At 39.0% G+C, this 21,815-nt stretch overlaps 1 protein-coding gene across 2 annotated transcripts in view; it reads left to right on the top strand.

Moving 5' to 3' along the window:
* Positions 1–21,815, top strand: part of LOC128660276 (1-aminocyclopropane-1-carboxylate synthase-like protein 1) — a 526,308-nt gene that overhangs the window by 393,071 nt on the left and 111,422 nt on the right. For both annotated transcript variants that reach the window (XM_053714036.1, XM_053714037.1), the window contains one exon: positions 8,796–8,882. In XM_053714036.1, the coding sequence (XP_053570011.1) occupies positions 8,796–8,882 (87 nt within the window). The remainder of the gene's footprint in view (positions 1–8,795; positions 8,883–21,815) is intronic.

The raw sequence follows: 21,815 nt of genomic DNA, 5'->3' as shown, positions 1-21,815 counted from the left end.
ATCGGAATTCAAGGGATGCCATCTTGGATAATGTCATTTATAGGAACCTTCATTCTTCAAGATCCAGCAAAAGAAGAGGATGCTTCGCGCCGGATGTCTTGAAGATGGAGCCGCTCCGCGTTAGAAGGATGAAGATAGGAGATGCCGTCTGGATGAAGACTTCTGCCCGCCTGGAGGACGACTTCTTGCCGCTTGGATGAAGACTTCTCCCGGCTTCGTTGAGGACTTCTGCCTGCTTGGATGAAGACTTCTCCCGGCTTGATGAGGATGGATGTCCGGTCTTCAAAAACTGTAAGTGGATCTTCGGGGGTTAGTGTTAGGTTTTATTAAGGGTTTATTGGGTGAGTTTTATTTTTAGATTAGGGTTTTGGGCAAGGTAAAATAGCTAAATGTCCTTTTAAGGGCAATGCCCATCCAAATGCCCTTTTCAGGGCAATGGGGAGCTTAGGTTATTTAAATAGGATTTTATTTGGGGGTTTTGGTTGTGTGGGTGGTGGGTTTTATTGTTGGGGGGCTGTTTGTATTTTTTTTTTTACAGGTAAAAGAGCTGATTTCTTTGGGGCAATGCCCCGCAAAAGGCCCTTTTAAGGGCTATTGGCAGTTTAGTTTAGGCTAGGGTTTTTTTATTTTGGGGGGCTTTTTTATTTTTATAGGGCTATTAGATTAGGTGTAATTGGTTTAAATATTTGATCATTTCTTGTTTATTTTGTGTAATTTAGTGTTTATTTTTTTGTAATTTACATAATCGTATTTAATGTAATTTATTTAATTTTAGTGTAATGTTAGGTGTTAGTGTGATGCAGGTTAGGTTTTATTTTACAGGTAAATGTGTATTTATTTTAACTAGATATAAATAGTTAATAACTATTTACTAACTAGTCTACCTAGTTAAAATAAATACAAACTTACATGTGAAATAAAAATAAAACCTAAGATAGCTACAATGTTACTATTAGTTATATTGTAGCTAGCTTAGGGTTTATTTTATAGCTAAGTATTTAGTTTTAAAGAGGAATTATTTAGTTAATGATAGTAATTTTTATTTAGATTTATTTTAATTGTATTAAAGTTAGGGGTGTTAGGGTTAGACTTAGGGTTAGGTTTAGGGGTTAATATATAGTGGCGGCGGTAACGTTGGGGGCAGCAGATTAGGGGTTAATAAGTGTAATTAGGTGGCAGCGATTTGGGGGGGCAGCAGATTAGGAGTTAATAACAGTAATGTAGGTTGCGGCGATGTTAGGGACAGCAGATTAGGGGTTAATGAGTGTATGTAGGTGGCAACGACATTGGGGGCTGTAGATTAGGGGTTAATAATATTTAACTAGTGTTTACAATGCAGTAGTGTGTTTAGGGGTTAATATGTTAATTATAGTGGCAGCGATGTCGTTAGTGGCAGATTAGGGGTTAATAATGTTATTTTAGTGTTTGCTATGTGGGAGGGCCTCGGTTTAGGGGTTAATAGGTAGTTTATGGGTGTTAGTGTACTTTGTGACACTTCAGTTATGAGTTTAATGCTACAGCTTTGTAAGGTAAAACCCATAACTACTGACAGTTTACGGTACGGATCTTGTAGTTATAGGCTGTACCACTCACTTTTTGGCCAGACAGGCAAACTCGTAATACCGGCACTATGGAAGTCCCATTGAAAAAAGTGCGGTACTGTCGTTGCGTGACGGCCAAAAAAGTGTGCGGTACACCTATACCAACAGGACTCGTAATACCAGCGGTAGTGAAAAAGCTGCGTTATGAGGCTTTTTCACTCATAATGCAAAACTCGTAACCTCGCCGACAGTGTTCACGCATGGGAAGTTATATATCTATATATATATTATTTTTTATTTTTTTTTGGCGGCTGAGAGGGAAGTTATTTAAGAGTTAGCACAACACAGTACTAAATGCAACTCAATAGATTTTAAATAGTGACAGTCATGTGATAAGAGTGTTTTACTCAAGGAGCTAAGTGTTCTTCGGTTTTTGCTACAATTTATTTCTCCAGCTAGAGCACTGGCACTCTATACGTTATAGACTGTGGAGTTTCTTTTGTGGGAGTGTTTACACATTCCATTCTGCCCTTTCGAATTGGTTGGAGGAGGAGCCTGCAGGAGTGAGTGTGCCTTCACATCTTCCGCATGTCAAGGAGGAAGCCTGCTAACATAGACTGCACAGCCTGCAAGCAAACAGAGTTCCAAACTGCACAACAGGTAGAGTGGGGACCCAGCCTGTTAGATTTATCAGTGACATAAGTGTCCTACTCACAGAGTATATAAGTTGGTGGGAGATCCACTGTGGATGACATGCTGTGGGAAGTATGAGTGGGGTGGGGGTATAAATTTCTGGGTAACTTTAGCCACTTAGTATTGGCATACTCCCAAATTGGACCATTAGCCTAGTTTTGATGTATTATTATTTAAATTACTCCACCCATAGTTGAGCCTTAACACAGGATGCCCTGTGTATGTTTAAAGGTGATAGGATTGAGGACAGAGTGGGATATTTAGCCACTAACTTTGGCCACACTTCAAAATTTTCACATGATATTGGATAGATCTTTATTTATGAGGGTCGATGGTATGGAGACAGCCAGCAACAACTTCCCAATTGTGATCAGTTGACTATGGCGTGTTCTAATTTTATCAATACTTTGCAATTTGTTTCTTACAGAGTACACCGCTCCAGAATTCTGTAGAGAAATATAGCTAAGTGGTACAAAGAGATTTCTAGTACATTTAACCCACCTAGATGTTTTGGAGTCAAGATGAATCTAGGAATCCTAGGGGTATCTTTCTCCAAATATATGCATTGGCCACAGCTTTGAGTCTGGGGAATTGGAAGAGGTATTGGGACATATGGTCATTTTAAAGACATTCATCCTACCCAACCAGGATATATTTTTAGGGGACCATTCTTTTGTTTTTTTCTGAGATATTTTGTTATAGGAGTTCATAAATTAAATCATAGAATTTTTGTGGGTCTGCTGAAAGGTAAATGCCTAGGTTTTCAAGCAAAAATTTTTTTTTTAGGGTAAGATATCTTTGGAGAGCTGGTGAAGCTCGACAGGAGATAAACATATCGGAAGGAGTTCTGATTTTCCTTCATTAATGGCATAGTTAGATCTTGCTATATTCTGAGAGAAGGAGCTGTATCCCGAGAATGTTTAGGGGACGTTAGGGTCAAAAATAGGTTGTCGGCAAAGAGAATCAATTTATATTGTGAATTGTCGATTGTTATGTCTTTGATTGAGGACTTAGTTTGAATCTAATCCTCCTGGATCTCTCAGCATCATTTGACATCATTGACCATAGGATTCTAATAGAGCGCTTGCAGCACATCTGTGGTCTAAGAGGCACAGTCCTTGACTGGTTTAAATCTTTCCTCACTGGTAGATCACAGAGAGTAATATCAGGATCAAGCTCATCAGCACCAACAGAACTGGCCTGCGGAGTTCCACAAGCATCCATCCTGTCTCCCATGCTATTTGCAATTTACTTACTACCACTGAGGGACATCATTAACCAACATGGCCTAAGGTATCATTGTAACACTGATGACACACAACTCTACTTCTCCTTTGCTCCAGATACTACAGACCCAGCATGCCGCATAAACAGTTGCTTAACAGACCTCATAAAAATGGATGAATGCTAGTTGTCTCAAAGTGAACCTGGACAAAACAGAGTTAGTCTTGGTGAGGGGACCCCGGGCATCAAAAGTATCCCACGATCACCCGACTGGCCTGGAGCTTGGAGGCTCTGAACTCATTAGTTCAGCAAAGGTACAAAACCTTGGAGTGCTGATTGACGCTGGTCTATCTTTTAAACAGCAGATTTCCTCCGTAGTAAAATCTGCCTACTTTCATCTAAAAAACATAGCCAGAATACAACACTTAATTCCCCTCGGATGATATGCCAACATTAATCCATGCATTTGTATCCTCTAGGCTAGATTACTGCAATGCCCTCTGCTTGGGCCTCCCAAAAAAAATATCTTCATCACCTTCAGATGGTACAAAACGCAGCAGCCAGACTACTGACCAATCAAACTCGCTCCTGCCACATAACACCTGTTCTCCACTCCCTGCATTGGCTTCCAATTAAATGGCGAACATATTTTAAAATTGGCCTGCTGACCTTCAAAGCCTTAAACAACCAAGGCCCACAGTACCTGAAAGAGCTCCTGACACCCTACATGCCATGCTGCTCACTTAAGTCAGCCAACACATCCCTCCTCAGTGCCAAGAATATGGACAAACTCAGGCTTCAGAGCATTCGACCACGCTGCCCCTACTTTCTGGAACTTTTTACTGTGCACAATCAGAGAGGCACCATCCTCACAGACTTTAAAAAAAAAGCTAAAGACCCACCTCTTCCATCAGGCATTCAGTCTGCTTATCTTACCTTCAGAAACTCCTAACTTGTATGTCTTTATGTTGGTATATTTATAAAGTGCTTTGAGTCTCAAATTGAGAAAAGCGCTATATAAATCGCAAATTATTATTATATTATTATCAAGATTGCTAAGATTTCCATAACAAAACAGTAAGCAGAGGTGGCAATGGGCACCCCTGTCTGGTGCCATTCTATATGGGGAAGGATTGTGAAAAAATTCTATTTACCTTTACATTGGCTGATGGTGAGCTGTATAATGAGAATATTCTATGCATAAATTTGTCTGGAAATCTGAATTTGCAGAGAGTTAGTTTTAGAAAAGTCTAGTCCAACCGGCCGAAAAGGAGTACCGTAGGTATCTGATGTCGCTGAATGAATTGGAGCACTTTGACTGTATTGTCTCGGGCTTCCCTCCAGGAAACAAACCCCATTTGGTCTGGGTGGATGAGTGTGGGAAGCAAGGGATAGATAGGGTGGGTGTTCAGATTTATGCAAGGTATGATAAAAAAAGTGATCTGTTCGATTACATTTCTATCAGGGTAAAGATTGTATAGCCTAGCATAGTACTCTTTGGAAATTCTTCTACAATTTGTCTGGAATCTTCCAATTTTCCATGGGTAGCAGAGTCTATAAAACAGAGTTTTTCAAATGTTGTCAGGGGTCTTAATAAATGTCTCCTGTCTTTATGCTTGGATATGTAAGAGATGCATTGGTGATGTAGTAGCCAGTTCCAAAAAACATTTAACCCTTATCTAGTAATTCTTTGATTGTATAAAGTTTTATTTCAGTGCCTAGCTGATATATCATTAAAATTCTATTCTCTGACCCTATATGTTTTTGTAAAATGCTCAAGCCTGGTATGAATTCCCTATTTGTCAGGTGGGTTAGGGGTGAGTATTTAGAAGAAATGTGATGAAACCTTGTTAAAGTGTTTTGCCATATTTTGAGGGTTTAAGTACCTAATAAGTTTAGAGTGTTGCTTTGCCTGCTTTGCCCCATTTATGTCCAGCATTGAGACACCAAATGATTAAAGCCTGACATTTTATGCTCTATTTGTACCCATATTTTATTGTAATAGTTGTGAAACCAATCAAGAATTTGTTGAAGAAAAATGTCTTTCCTATATTTGGAAATGTCAATCCTCCACTTCGCATGGGTGTATGTTTTTATTGATTCTAGCATTTTCTTATCCCATATGAATTTAAAACATTTTGATTGCATAGATTGTATAAATTTTAAAGGTAGTGGGATAAGGAGGGTTTGTAGTACATATAATATGTGTGATAGAACGTTCATTTTGAATATGTATATTCTCCCTACCCATGTTGTGTGCAAAGATCTCCATGATGAAAGATCTGCGATAATTTGCTTTTGTAGGGAAATGTAGTTAAATTGAAATAAATCTTGTATCTTTGGTGTTGGGTGTATACCTAAATATTTTAGGGATTTATCTTGCCATTTGAAGGGGTATATCTTTTATAATTGAGGTAATTTGTCTGAGGGGGTAGCCTTTTACCTGCTTTCTATCAGAAATATCACAAATACCCACTACGGGCTAGATTACGAGTGGAGTGCAAACATTTGCAGCCGAGCTATATGGGTTTATCGCAAGGGAATGGGCTCATTGGGCTTACTGCTTGTATTACGAGTTGAATGTAAACGTGATCGAGTGAGCGCAATTGTGATTTACGCTAGAATGATTACCGTGACTTCAGAGCTCTTGTTAACTGTTTTGTGAAACATGAAAGTTGCACAAAACACATCAAAAATACATTACAAAGTATAGTCACACTCATAGTAACACTATCTAATAAAAATTATTAAAAAAAAAAAAACATAAAAGTTTTTTCATTCAGACGGCATCTTCTATCTTCATCCATCCGGCTCAGAGCGGGTCCATCTTCAAGACATCCGGCACGGAGTATCCTCTTCATTCGACGTCTTCTTGAACAATGAATTCTCCTTTAAATGACGTCATCCAAGATGGTGTCCCTTGAATTCCGATTGGCTGATAGAATTCTATCAGCCAATCGGAATTAAAGTTGAAAAAATCCTATTTTCTGATGCAATCAGCCAATAGGATTGAGCTTCAATCCTATTGGCTGATTGCATCTGCCAATAGGATTTTTTCACCTTTAATTCTGATTGTCTGATAGAATTCTATCAGCCAATCGGAATTCAAGGGATGCCATCTTGGATGACGTAATTTAAAGGAGAATTCATTGTTCAAGAAGACATTGATTGAAGAGGATGATCCGCACCGGATGTCTTGAAGATGGACCCGCTCCGCGCCGGATGGATGAAGATAGAAGATGCCGTCTGAATGAAGACTTCTGCCCGGTTGGATGAAGACCTCTGCCCGGTTGGATGAAGACTTCTTCCACTTCATTGAGGACTTCTGCCGGCTTCGTTGAGGATGAATGTCGGGTCTTCAAAAACTGTAAGTGGATCTTCGGGGGTTAGTGTTAGTCTTTTTTAAGGGTTTATTGGGTGGGTTTTATTTTTAGATTAGGGTTTGGGCGGAAAAAGAGCTAAATGCCCTTTTAAGGGCAATGCCCATCCAAATGCCCTTTTCAAGGCAATAGGGAACTTAGGTTTTTTTAGATAGGATTTTATTTGGGGGTTGGTTGTGTGGGTGGTGGGTTTTACTGTTGGGGGGTTGATTGTATTTTTTTTTTACAGGTAAAAGAGCTGATTTCTTTGGGGCAATGCCTTGCAAAAGGCTCTTTTAAGGGCTATTGGTAGTTTAATTTAGGCTAGGGTTTTTTTTTATTTTGGGGGGCTTTTTTTATTTTTATAGGGCTATTAGATTAGGTGTAATTAGTTTAAATATCTGATAATTTATTTTTTTATTTTGTGTAATTTAGTGTTTGTTTGTTTTTTTGTAATTTAGTTAATTGTATTTAATTTATGTAATTAATTTAATTGTAGTGTAAGGTTAGGTGTTAGTGTAAGACAGGTTAGGTTTTATTTTACAGGTAAATTTGTGTTTATTTTAGCTAGGTAGCTAGTAAATAGTTAATTACTATTCAGTAGCTAGTCTACCTAGTTAAAATAAATATAAACTTGCCTGTGAAATAAAACTAAAACCTAAGATAGATACAATGTAACTATTAGTTATATTGTAGCTAGCTTAGGGTTTATTTTACAGGTAAGTATTTAGTTTTAAATAGGAATGATTTAGTTATTAATAGTAGGTTTTATTTAGATTTATTTTAATTACATTAAAGTTAGTGGGTGTTTGGGTTAGACTTAGGGTTAGGTTTAGGGGTTAATAAATTTAGTATAGTGGCGGCGACGTTGGGGGTGGCAGATTAGGGGTTAATAAATGTAGGTAGGTGGCAGCGATATTAGGGGCGGCAGATTAGGGGTTAATAATATTTAACTAGTGTTTGCGATGAAGGAGTGCGGCGGTTTAGGGGTTAATATGTTTTTTTATAGTGGCGGCGATGTCCGGAGCGGCAGATTAGGGGTTAATAAGTATAATGTAGGTGTAGGCGATGTTGGGGGTGGCAGATTAGGGGTTAATAAGTGTAAGATTAGGGGTGTTTAGACTCGGGGTTTATGTTAGGGTGTTAGGTGTAAACATAAATTTTGTTTCCCCATAGGAATCAATGGGGCTGCGTTACGGAGCTTTACGCTCCTTTATTGCAGGTGTTAGGCTTTTTTTCAGCCGTTTCCCACCTTATTGATGTCTATGGGGAAATCGTGCACGAGCACGTAAAACCAGCTTACCGCAGCGCTGTTATTGGAGTGTGGTATGGAGCTCAATTTTGCTCTACGCTCACTTATTGCCTGCTAACGCCGGGTTTTTGTAAACCTGCAATACCAGCGCTGTAGGTAAGTGAGCGGTGACAATAACTTGCAAGTTATTACCGAGCAGCGCTTACCGCAAAACTCGTAATCTATTCGTTTATCATTTATTTGGCTCCTTTATTATAGTTGTTGTGTTTTTTTTTTGTTTCTTTTTTACCAAATAGTTCTACTGAAAATATTTCAAGGGACATGAATCCCATTTTAAAAAATGTTTCAATTTACTGCTAGTATCAAAGTTACATTGTTCTCATAGTATGCTTTGTTGAAGAGATATCTAGGTAGTGTGCATATTTCTGCACATGACAGAAAACACTGCTGCCACCTACTGTTTTTGCAAATGTATTAGATAGTTATAAAACTGCTTCCATATATTGCTCCAGTCACATGCACACTTCTACACCTTCCTACCTGCTTTTCAACAAAGGATACCAAGAGAACATTTGATAATAGAAGTAAAGGAAAATGTTTATAAATTTTACTCTCTTTCTGAATCATGAAAGAAACATTTGGGTTTCACATCCATTTTTTTTAAATTAGCAGTAAAAATACATAAAAGTAGATACAATTATACATCATTTCTCTTTTCATGTCCAGGCACAGTCTGCATTTAGTCTTCGATGAAATTTATATGTCGTCAGTATTGGATGCTGTGCCCTTTACAAGTATCCTTTCATTCCATAAGTAAGTATTGTTTATTACGTTATGTCAAGCTTTTTGTTTTTCTGTTATTGTGTTGGCTGCACTGAGCATTTCATACATTTATTTAGTTCCGTAATGGCCCAAAAATGATAATTTTTTAATTGCATTTTATATCCTTTATCAATAATATTATAGAGTTAAGAGTAATATATTCAAATAGCAGTTATATCAGTGGGTGACCTATTTTAGATGGAGGAACCATTAGATAATAACAACAAGCTGGTTACTGGTATTCTGAACTGAGGATCACAGATGAACCAAATAATCAAGTACAGAAAGTGGATAGTTTAACTGGTCTGGAGAGAGCAGGGGTGGATTTAGACTATAAAATGTGACGCTACTAACAATAGTTACCTCAATGCTTGATATCAAGATTGTACTGGTGGTGGAACTCATCTTCCGTTTCTGTCTTTATTTTTTAAATGTCTACTTGCTCCGTTACCTTTTCTTTCATAAAGGTGGTGACTCACAAGTCATTACTTTTGGGAATTCCACTTTTGGACACCAGGATGAGGCAAAGATTCCCAAAACTCCAAAAGCACTTAAAACCTTCCCACCTCACTAGTAAACTAGTCTGATCTTTGCCTCCGCAGGAGGAAGGTGAAGAATTGAGGTGATCCAGATGTTCTTCTGTTAGAGGGGCTTTCAGACAGATTTGAAGTCCACTTTTCCCTCCATATACACATTATTAAAATGTATGCCAAGAATATGGGATTAGCAGCCTTGAGCATACAGGTCTTGTGGTTGAAATAATGGTAAGCTGAGATGATTTCTAAATTGAGTTTTTTGTCTCTTCCTTTTCGGGAAAAGTTTTTTTTGGGGCCTGGTCTTGATGCTATTATTTCAACTATGACTGGAGGTAAGTCAGCCTTTCTTTCTCAGGACAACATGTATAAGGGAAAAAATAGAGCTAATAAACTTTTTTGTTCCTTTTCTTCAATCTAGGAACCAAAAATCTTCTTTTCAAAAGCAGGGTTCTTCCACATTCTCCTGGAAGCCCAATTCAAACTGATACAAGGTTAAACATCTTAAAAGCCTTCTACCCCTTTAAAATCAGCATGAAGGTATGGCTTCTAATACAGACATTCTGGTAGGGGGCATATTGTACATTTTTCATGGGGTTTGGCCTCAGTCTGTTCAAGAGCATTGAGTTCTAAATATAGTCTCCTAGGAATACAGAATAGGTTTCAAATCAAGGGGGAAGGTCTCTTCTGTCCCATGTACCAAATGATCCTATAAAGGCAAAAGCTTTATTTCAGTCAGTTTTACCTGAACTCTATGGGGGTAATAGTTTCTAAACAAGTCCAGGGGTTTTATTCCACCCTCTTCATTGTTCCCTAGAATTGGGAACTTACAGGCCAGTTTTAGATCTAAATACATTAAACAGATTTCTCAGGGTTCTTACTTTCAAGATGGAGACAATTCGGACTATCCGACCTCTTGTTCAACAGGTGCAGTTTTTTCCGGCTCTAGAAAGAATCAAAAGGCAACAGCTGTTTTGTTAGTTTCCTGGCTGAATCTTTTGATTAATAAGGAGAGGGTCAGCCTCCTCCTAAATGCTATACTGCCCAGTTTACTAGGTCAGTCTCTATTTCCTGGGCTTTTAAGAATGAGGTGTCTGTTGATCAGATTTGCAAGGCAGCTACTTGGTCTTCTTTACATACCTTTACTACAGTTTTGATGTTTTTGCCTCTTTTGAAGCAGCTTTTGGTAGGAAAGTCCTTCAAGCTTTAGTTTCTGGGCAATAGGTATTTGTAAAAAAAAATGATTAGGATAATGTAAAAAAATAAGAATAAAAAACAAATAAATATATTAAATATATATATATATAAAATTATAATTTACTTTGTCCCGCCTATATTACTCATGGAATCCACAGCTTGGGTATTTGTTCTCAGGAGTAATGGCTCGTGGACTCTCACCACCATTATGAAAAAAAATATAATTTATGCTTACCTGATCAAATATTTTGCAAAGAATGCCACACCAAAAGCCTACAAAACCCCTCCCACCTCACCCATACCTCATTTTTAAACTTTACCTCTGTTGGAGGTGGTTGAAGCATGTTGATGTGCTTGAGTTCTCTTGTAAGGTGTATCCAGTCCACGGATCATCCATTACTTGTGGGATATTCTCCTTCCCAACAGGAAGCTGCAAGAGGACTCACCCACAGCAGAGCTGTCTATATAGCTCCTCCCCCAACTGCCACTCCCAGTCATTCTCTTGCAGCTCTCGACAAGAAAGGAAGTAGCTAGAGAGATGTGGTGTATTTATTTAGTTTATCTTCAATCAAAAGTTTGTTATTTTCAAATGGTACCTGAGTTGTACTGTTTTAGCCTCAGGCAGAAAGTTGAAGAAGAGTCTGCCTGTGGTCTTTGATGATCTTAGCAGGTTGTAACTAAGATCCATTGCTGTTCTCACACATAACTGAAGAGATAGGTAACTTCAGCTGGGGGAATGGCGTGCAGGGTCTCCTGCTATGAGGTATGTGCAGTTTAAATTTTTCTAGAGAAATGAATATGCTAGAAAATGCTGTTAATACCGGATTTATTTAAGGTAAGCCTGATTACAGTGATTTAATAACGACTAGTATCATGCTTGCTGTAAAGAGTAATATACTTATTACTTTCTCACATTACTCAAAAATAAGATAACGTTTGCTGGAAGTGTTTAAATGTTTTTTTCTACATATTGGTGATAAAACTTTATTGGGGCCCAGTTTTTTCCACATGGCTGGCTAGATTTTGCCTAGGGATAGTTTTGTTAGGCCCTCTCACTGTGAATACAGGTTGGGAGGGGCCTATTTTTGCGCCTAAATGTGCATTAGATTTTGCAGCTTGAGACATCCAGTTTTCCTGAAGGAGTCCCCTGAACACTTAGGACCTCTCTAAAGGGTTTTTTGTGCCTTCTGAAGTTGTTGTATGGGTAGGTAGGGCCACAGCAGAGCTGTGGCAGTTTGTTGTGACTGTTGAAAAACGTTTATATCGTTTTTTTGATCCGGTTTTGAAATTAAGGGGTTAATCATCCATTTGCAAGTGGGTGCAATGCTCTGTTAGTCTATTATACACACTGTAAACATTTCGTAAGATTTACTGCTTTTTATCACTGTTTTTCAATTTCTGACATTTTTTGTTTCTCTTAAAGGCACAGTACCGTTTTTATTTTTTGCTTGTTTACATTTTTTAAAGTGTTTTCCAAGCTTGCTGGTCTCATTGCTAGTCTGTTTAAACATATCTGAATATAACTCCTTGTTCATTATGTTTAGAAGCCATTGTGGAACCCCCTCTTAGAATGTGTACCAAATGTACTGATTTTACTTTTATTTTTGGGAGAAAGGTCTTGCAGGCAGTGGTGCCTTCCGTCTAAGCACCTGCCTTGTCCCTCCCTTCATCAGTGTCCTATAGCTTTGGTATTTGTATCCCACAAGTAATGGATGATCCGTGGACTGGATACATCTTACAAGAGAAAACAAAATTTATGCTTACCTGATAAATTTATTTCTCTTGTGGTGTATCCAGTCCACGGCCCGCCCTGTCATTTTAAGGCAGGTGTGTTTTATTTTTAAACTACAGTCACCACTGCACCCTATAGTTTCTCCTTTCTCTTGCTTGTCTTCGGTCGAATGACTGGGAGTGGCATTTGGGGGAGGAGCTATATAGACAGCTCTGCTGTGGGTGATCCTCTTGCAGCTTCCTGTTGGGAAGGAGAATATCCCACAAGTAATGGATGATCCGTGGACTGGATACACCACAAGAGAAATAAATTTATCAGGTAAGCAGAAATTTTGATTTCTCTTGCAAGGTGTATCCAGTCCACGGATTCATCCTTTACTTGTGGGATATTCTCATTCCCTACAGGAAGTGGCAAAGAGAGCACACAGCAGAGCTGTCCATATAGCTCCCCCTCTAGCTCCACCCCCCAGTCATTCTCTTTGCCGGCTCTAAGCACTAGGGTCTCTCACGGGAGGGTAAAGTGAATGTGGTGTTAGAATTGTAGTTTTATTATCTTAAATCAAAAGTTTGTTATTTTAAATGGTACCGGTTTGTACTATTTACTCTCTAGCAGAAAAGTGATTAAGATTTCTGCTGAGAGGAAAATGATTTTAGCATGTTGTAACTAAAATCCACTGCTGTTCCCACACAGGGCTGAGGAGTACCAGAAAACTTCAGTTGGGGGGAACAGTTTGCAGGGTGATCTGCAATAAGGTATGTTCAGGATTTATTTCTAGACAAGACTGAGATAATACTAGAAGAGGCTGACAATATCCCCATGAGGGGAGGGTAAGCTATGTTCACAGACTTAGTAAGGAATTGAATGCTTACATAATAGGGCTAATATACTGGTTGACACTTATTAAGGGCAATCGATTGTTTAGCTAAGGAAAAATAATTTTGCAGACACTTTGAAAGCAGTTTTGGGTTCTTTCTGGGGTTATTACCTACATGGCTGTTTTTTATTCACTTAGGAGTGATTTAGTAGGCCTCACAACTCCGGAGTAGAGTGGGAGGGGCCTAATTTTGCGCCTCAGATGCGCACTTAGAATTACAGAGAAGTTCATGCTGCTTCACATGGAGGGTCCTGCTGTTGTTTGAGGGCCTTAAAGAAGCTATATTCCCCCAAATCCCTAAGGGCAGGTAGGGCCACAGCAAGGCTGTGGCAAGGTGCTGTAGTAATTTTAACCGGGTGTTGGCTTTAAGCTGCTCCGGTTTGGGAATTAAGGGGTTAATCGTTCTGCAACTTGTGGTGCAATCTTATTAAGGCTTTAGGTACATACTGTGAAAATTTCAAAGGATTGCTGCATTTTTCACTGTTTTGTAAAATTGTGTGCTCTTTTTATCTCTTAAAGGCACAGTAACATTTTTTTCAAATTGTGTTTTTTATTTGATTAAAGTGATTTCTAAGCCTGTTTGTCTTACTACTAGTCTGTTAAACATGTCTGACACTAAGGAAAATCCTTGTTCAATGTGTTTAGAAGCCATGGTGGAACCCCCTCTCAGAATGTGTCCCACTTGTACTGATATGTCTATACACTTTAAAGATCATATAGTTGCACTTAAGAATGTGGCCCAAGATAATTCTCAGACTGAAGGTAATGAGGGTAGCCCGTCTGCCTCTCCCCAAGTGTCACAACCAGTTACGCCTGTGCAAGCGACGCCTAGTACCTCTAGTGCGTCTAACCCTTTTACATTACAAGACTTAGCGGCAGTCATGGATAATTCTCTTACAGCCTTCTTATCTAAACTGCCCATGTCACCTGCAAAGCGTGATAGCTCCGTTTTAAGAACAGATTATGAGCATTCTGACGCTTTGGTAGCCGTATCCGATATACCCTCACAACGCTCTGAAGTGGGAGCGAGGGATTTGATGTCTGAAGGAGAAGTCTCGGCCCCGCTTCATCCTCTCCGGCTGCAAAGCAAGAGGGTAACGCTTCACAGCCCAAGGCAACTTGGAAACCTTACCAGGGCTGGAATAAGGGGAAACAGGCCAAAAAGCCTGCAGCTGCCACCAAGACAGCATGAAGGGGTAGCCTCCGATCCGGGACCGGATCTAGTAGGGGGCAGACTCTCTCTCTTCGCTCAGGCCTGATCAAGAGATGTACACGATCCTTGGGCGTTAGATATTGTATCCCAGGGATATCTTCTAGAATTCAAGGGTTCTCCTCCAAGGGGGAGGTTCCACATTTCTCGTCTGGCTACAGATCAGACAAAGAAAGAGGCGTTTTTATGCTGTGTAGAAGATCTACATACAATGGGAGTGATCCAACCAGTTCCAATCGTGGAACAAGGGCTGGGTTTTTACTCAAACCTGTTTGTGGTTCCCAAAAAAGAGGGAACTTTCAGACCCATCCTGCATCTAAAAATTCTAAACAGATTCCTCAGAGTCCCATCTTTCAAAATGGAGACCATTCGGACAATCTTACCAATGATCCAGGAAGGTCAATATATGACTACCGTGGATCTAAAGGATGCATACCTACACATTCCTATCCACAAAGATCATCACCAGTTTCTCAGGTTTGCCTTTCTGGACAAGCACTACCAGTTTGTGGCTCTTCCTCGCCTTTCTGAGGTCTCACGGGTGGGAGAGTTCCCTTTCCCCTCTCACAAGGGTTCCCTTTCTAGGGACTCTAATAGGCTCGGTAGAAATTAAAATATTTCTGACGGAGGTCAGAAAATTAAAACTCTTAACTAATTGCCAAGTTCTTCATTCCATTCCCCGGCCATCTGTGGCTCAGTGCATGGAGACAATTGGATTAATGGTAGCGGCAATGGACATAGTCCCTTTTGCTCGGATACACCTCAGACCACTGCAACTATGCATGCTCAAACAGTGGAATGGGGATTATGCAGATTTGTCTCCTCAAATTCAGTTGGACCAGGAGAACAGAGATTCTCTATTCTCTGGTGGTTGTCTCAGGACCACCTGTCTCAGGGAATATGTTTCCGCAGGCCAGAGTGGGTCATTGTAACGACCGACGCCAGTCTGTTAGGCTGGGGTGCGGTCTGGGACTCCCTGAAAGCTCAGGACTTATGGTCTCGGGAAGAAACGCTTTTCCCGATAAACATTCTGGAACTGAGGGCGATATTCAACGCTCTTCAGGCATGGCCTCAACTAGCTGTGGCCAAATTCATCAGATTTCAGTCGGACAACATCACGACTGTAGCTTACGTCAATCATCAGGGGGGAACAAAGAGTTCCCTAGCGATGACGGAAGTAACCAAAATAATCAGGTGGGCGGAGGACCACTCCTGCCATCTCTCAGCAATTCACATCCCAGGAGTAGACAACTGGGAGGCGGATTTTCTAAGTCATCAGACTTTTCACCCGGGGGAGTGGGAACTCCACCGGAGGTATTTGCCCAGCTGACTCAGCTATGGGGCACTCCAGAATTGGATCTGATGGCGTCCCGTCAGAACACCAAACTTCCTCTTTACGGGTCCAGGTCCCGATCCATTCAAGCATCCAAATTTAGTTTCTCTACGTCTGACTGCTTGGAGATTGAACGCTTAATTCTATCAAAGCGTGGGTTCTCTGAGTCAGTTATAGATACTCTGATTCAGGCTAGAAAGCCTGTTACCAGGAAAATCTACCATAAGATATGGCGAAAATATCTTTGTTGGTGTGAATCCAAGGGTTACTCATGGAGTAAGATTAGGATTCCCAGGATATTGTCCTTTCTCCAAGAAGGATTGGAGAAAGGATTGTCAGCTAGTTCCTTAAAAGGACAAATATCTGCTTTGTCTATCCTGTTACTCAAGCATCTTGCAGAAGTACCAGACGTTCAAGTGTTTGCTCAGGCTTTAGTCAGAATTAAGCCTGTCTATAAACCTGTGGCTCCGCCATGGAGTTTGAATCTAGTTCTTTCAGTTCTTCAAGGGGTTCCGTTTGAACCTTTACATTCCATAGACATTAAGTTGTTATCTTGGAAAGTTTTGTTTTTGGTAGCTATCTCTTCTGCTCGAAGAGTTTCAGAATTATCTGCCTTACAATGTGATTCACCGTACCTGGTGTTCCACGCAGATAAGGTAGTTTTGCGTACCAAGCCTGGTTTTCTTCCTAAAGTTGTTTCTAACAAGAATATTAACCAGGAAATAGTTGTTCCTTCTCTGTGTCCTAATTCATCTTCAAAAAAGGAACGTCTTTTACACAATCTTGATGTGGTTCGTGCTTTAAAGTTCTATTTACAAGCAACTAAGGATTTCAGACAAACATCTTCCTTGTTTGTTATCTATTCTGGTAAGAGGAGAGGTCAGAAAGCGACTGCTACCTCTCTTTCCTTTTGGCTGAAAAGCATCATCCGTTTGGCCTATGAGACTGCTGGCCAGCAGCCTCCTGAAAGAATTACTGCTCATTCTACCAGAGCAGTGGCTTCCACATGGGCTTTCAAAAATGAGGCTTCTGTTGAACAGATTTGTAAGACAGCGACTTGGTCTTCACTGCATACTTTTGCCAAATTTTACAAATTCAATACTTTTGCTTCTTCTGAGGCTATTTTTGGGAGAAAGGTTTTGCAAGCAGTGGTGCCTTCTGTTTAAGGTACCTGTCTTGTTCCCTCCCTTCATTCGTGTCCTAAAGCTTTGGTATTGGTATCCCACAAGTAAAGGATGAATCCGTGGACTGGATACACCTTGCAAGAGAAAACAGAATTTATGCTTACCTGATAAATTACTTTCTCTTGTGGTGTATCCAGTCCACGGCCCGCCCTGGCATTTAAGTCAGGTAAAAAATTTTTTGTTTAAACTACAGTCACCACTGCACCCTATGGTTTCTCCTTTTTCTTCCTAACCTTTGATCGAATGACTGGGGGGTGGAGCTAGAGGGGGAGCTATATGGACAGCTCTGCTGTGTGCTCTCTTTGCCACTTCCTGTAGGGAATGAGAATATCCCACAAGTAAAGGATGAATCCGTGGACTGGATACACCCCAAGAGAAAGTAATTTATCAGGTAAGCATAAATTCTGTTTTCTTCAGTAAAAGGTCGCTTCAGAGCATTTTGAAGCCCAGTTCCCCTCAGAGTACATTGCTTGCCAATTCTGGATCTGAAAACTCTAAACAAATTTGTAAGAATACCAACTTTCAAAATGGAAGCTATCAGGACTATTCTGCCTTTTGTTCAACAAGGTCACTTTATGTCCAGAATAGATTTACAGGATGCTTACCTTCCTAATTCACACAGAACATTACTAGTTTCTAAAGTATTCTTTTCTGGAAAAGCATTATCAGTTTGTTGCTCTTCCATTTGGTCTAGCTACAGCTCCAAGAATATTTACCAAGGTTCTCAATGCCCTTTTATCTGTTATCAGAGCTCAGGGTATTACAGTATTTCCTTACCTGGATGATATCTTGGTACTAGCTTAATCTTTTCATTTAGCAGGATTTCACACAAAACAACTAAATCTTCAAAGACATGGTTAGAGAATCAATTTACCAAAGACTTCCTTGATTTCTGAGACAAAGGTTACGTTTATAGGTTTCCAGATATATTCAGTGTCCATGACTCTCTTTCCCTGACAAAAAAGAGATGGCTAAAATTGATATCAATGAAATTACAAGAGAAAAAGCATAAACACTACACAAATGGAATGGGGTTGCTCTGTCAATTAATGTAGTAAATGTGACTACTGAGCTAGAGTGCTTGAGCAACAAAACAAGTTACAAACTGGGGTTTGAATCCCAAAAAGAGATTGGGATTCCAAGGTTGCACTTATTTAGCACTTCTGTACCCCTTAATATATGTGGAACACCTCAAAGGGCTGAAAAGAGCTTGGGGTGAAGGTTTGTGTTAAAACATAACTTTTATTCTTAACCTAAATTGTATAAAATCATAGTGTACGTGTGTGCAGTTTAAAAACACAAGGAAACTCTTATCAATATCAGTATTGCTAGTACGTAATAAACAAGTCACTAGCCAGAATTGGGGTGGGCTACAGAGTTACAAAAGACTCCATTATGGAGTGGTTATAGTTTAATTTTCTTGACTTAGACCGTAAGTGTTCTTATATACATGCACATTTTATGGGGTGGCTTGTGAGTGTGCCCAAATTTGGGTCGATTGTTAGTTGACTCTATATTAGAGTGAACTCAATGTTATAGTTTTATGAAGTTCAGGATTTGTCACACAATTAATTATTGTTAGTGCTGATGGTAAAAGTAACACTTAATGATGTCTGTAAGTGTGATATTCAAAAATACATCAGAGTGCCAACTATAGATGCTTATGTATAAAACGTATGTATAAAACTCCACAAGTTTAAAAAAGTGGATAACAGTTTATTTATTCTAACAACAAGTACAATACGTTTTAAAAAATTACAGCTAGGTACAGTAAAAATTCATGGATCCATGCGATTAACAATAGATAATAAAAACAAAAATTGACAACAGCATACAGACTTGGTGATTGATAATTGGATAAGTGTTCCTTACAGTTGATAATGTAACAATAATCGATAATGTCACAATGAATAATTAAAAACAGAAGTTGATAACAACATCCAAACTTTTATATTTAGAATAAGTTTATCTTAAAGTTAATAATGGCAAATATTAATGTGGTTTTAAAATACTAAAAATACTAAAAACAACGGTGACTATCCTAATTTGAGCTTCAATAGGGTGTGTATGCGGCTTGTTCTGAAACTGAATTGGATGCAATTGGCTCAAACTAGGTAAGTTGAGGCGGATGATTTTTTACAGGTTGATGATGCAGTATTAGTGAACCGGCGTTCCTGATCGGATTTTAAGTGCTGGGCAAAAAAGGTGGTGTGCGATGTACCCGTGAGTGTATAAGATACAATGTATATCTCTGATAGTTACGGATGAGTCCTAGGGTTTATAGCAAGTCTAATACCTTTGGTATGTATAAGTCCAAATATTTACAAAAACAATAGGGGCAGAGTACGGGAGAGAAAAGCAAACAATAAAAATACAGCTGCAAGAATAGAGCGCTGTAAACACATTCAACTGCAAAGGGTGTTGGTTTCTCAAAAAAAATATTAAGATGAAGTAACAATTACAATTACAAAAATAAGTAAACACAGCAAAAAGATAATTGTGATAGTCTATTCTTGACGTGGGTTTCCAAAAAATGTGAAGAAACAAGTGGCGGAAAAAAATCAAAAAGTAAAAAAGCGGTTCACAAGTGAAATGGTTTACGACTTTAAAACGTTTGTAGCAGATTATATTCCAAGAATACAGATGTTCCCCAAGAAAGTGGTGTGTGTCACAAAGCGATTCCCATTTCTTTCATGTAATTAGCAAGAGTCCATGAGCTAGTGACGTATGGGATATACATTCCTACCAGGAGGGGCAAAGTTTCCCAAACCGCAAAATGCCTATAAATACACCCCTCACCACACCCACAATTCAGTTTTACAAACTTTGCCTCCCGTGGAGGCGGTGAAGTAAGTTTGTGCTAGATTCTACGTTGATATGCGCTTCGCAGCAGGCTGGAGCCCGGTTTTCCTCTCAGAGTGCAGTGGATGTCAGAGGGATGTGAAGAGAGTATTGCCTATTTGAATTCAATGGTCTCCTTCTACGGGATCTATTTCATAGGTTCTCTGTTATCGGTCGTAGAGATTCATCTCTTACCTCCCTTTTCAGATCGACGATATACTCTTATATACCATTACCTCTACTGATTCTCTTTTCAGTACTGGTTTGGCTATCTACTATATGTAGATGAGTGTCCTGGGGTAAGTAAGTCTTATTTTTTGTGACACTCTAAGCTATGGTTGGGCACTTTATATATAAAGTTCTAAATATATGTCTTTAAACTTATATTTGCCATGATTCAGGATGATCAGTATTCCTTATTTCAGACAGTCAGTTTCATTATTTTGGATAATGCATAAAAATGATCATTTTTTCTTACCTTAAAAATTGTTTCAATTGACATTTTTCCCTGTGGGCTGTTAGGCTCACGGGGTCTGAAAATGCTTCAATTTATTGCGTCATTTTTGGCGCGGACTTTTTTGGTGCAAAAAAATTTGTAATTTCCGGCACCCTAATTGACGCCGGAAGTTGTTTGTGATTGCGTAATTTTTTTGATGTTTTTTGCGCCAAAAATGTCGGCGTCACAGGATGTGGCGTCATTCTTAGCGCCAAAAAATTTAGGTGTTGTACTTAGCGCCAATAATGTGGCGTCATTTTTGGCGCCAAAAAATGTGGGCGTCATTCTTGTCTCCACCTTTTTTTCACATTATTTCAGTCTCATTTTTCATTGCTTCTGGTTGCTAGAGGCTTGTTCATTGGCATTTTTTCCCATTCCTGAAACTGTCATTTAAGGAATTTGATAAATTTTGCTTTATATGTTGTTTTTTCTTTTACACGATGTCTCAAATTTTACAAGATGTCTCAAATTGACCCTGGATCAGAATCTACTTCTGGAAAGACGCTGCCTGATGCTGGTTCTACCAAAGTTAAGTGCATTTGTTGTAAACTTGTGATAACTGTTCCTCCAGCTGTAGTTTGTGATGAATGTCATAATCTTGCTAATGCAGATAGTATTTCCATTAGTAATATTCCATTACCTGTTGTTGTTCCCTCAACATCTAATGTTCAGGATGTTCCTGTTAATATAAAAGAATTTGTTTCTAAATCTATTAGGAAGGCTCTGTCTGTTATTCCTCCTTCCAGTAAACGTAAAAGGTCTTTTAAAGCTTCTCATATTTCAGATGAATTTTTAAATGACCGTCATCATTCTGACTTGTCTCTTGTTTCTGATGAGGATTTATCTGATTCAGAAGATTCTGTCTCAGATATTGACACTGATAAATCTTCATATTTATTTAAAATGGAATTTATTCGTTCTTTACTTAAAGAAGTTTTAATCGCATTAGATATGGAGGAGTCTAGTCCTCTTGATACTAAATCTACTAAGCGTTTAAATTCGGTTTTTAAACCTCCTTTAGTTATTCCAGAAGTTTTTCCTGTCCCTGATGCTATTTCTGAAGTAATTTATAGGGAATGGAATAATCTGGGTACTTCATTTACTCCTTCTCAAAGGTTTAAGAAATTGTATCCTGTGCCATCTGACAGATTAGAGTTTTGGGATAAAATCCCTAAAGTTGATGGGGCTATCTCTACTCTTGCTAAACGTACTACTATTCCTACGGCGGATAGTACTTCTTTTAAGGATCCTTTAGATAGGAAGATTGAATCCTTCCTAAGGAAAGCTTATTTATGTTCAGGTAATCTTCTTAGACCTGCTATTTCTTTGGCTGATGTTGCTGCCGCTTCCACTTTCTGGTTGGAGGCTTTAGCGCAACAAGTGTCAGACCATAATACTCATAGCATTGTTAAACTTCTTCAACATGCTAATAACTTTATTTGTGATGCCATCTTTGATATCATTAGAGTTGATGTCAGGTATATGTCTTTAGCTATTTTAGCCAGAAGAGTTTTTTGGCTTAAA

The sequence above is a fragment of the Bombina bombina genome, chromosome 5 (assembly GCF_027579735.1).
Source record: "Bombina bombina isolate aBomBom1 chromosome 5, aBomBom1.pri, whole genome shotgun sequence".
Classification (NCBI taxonomy): domain Eukaryota; kingdom Metazoa; phylum Chordata; class Amphibia; order Anura; family Bombinatoridae; genus Bombina; species Bombina bombina.
This window is presented reverse-complemented; position numbering and strand designations above follow the sequence as displayed.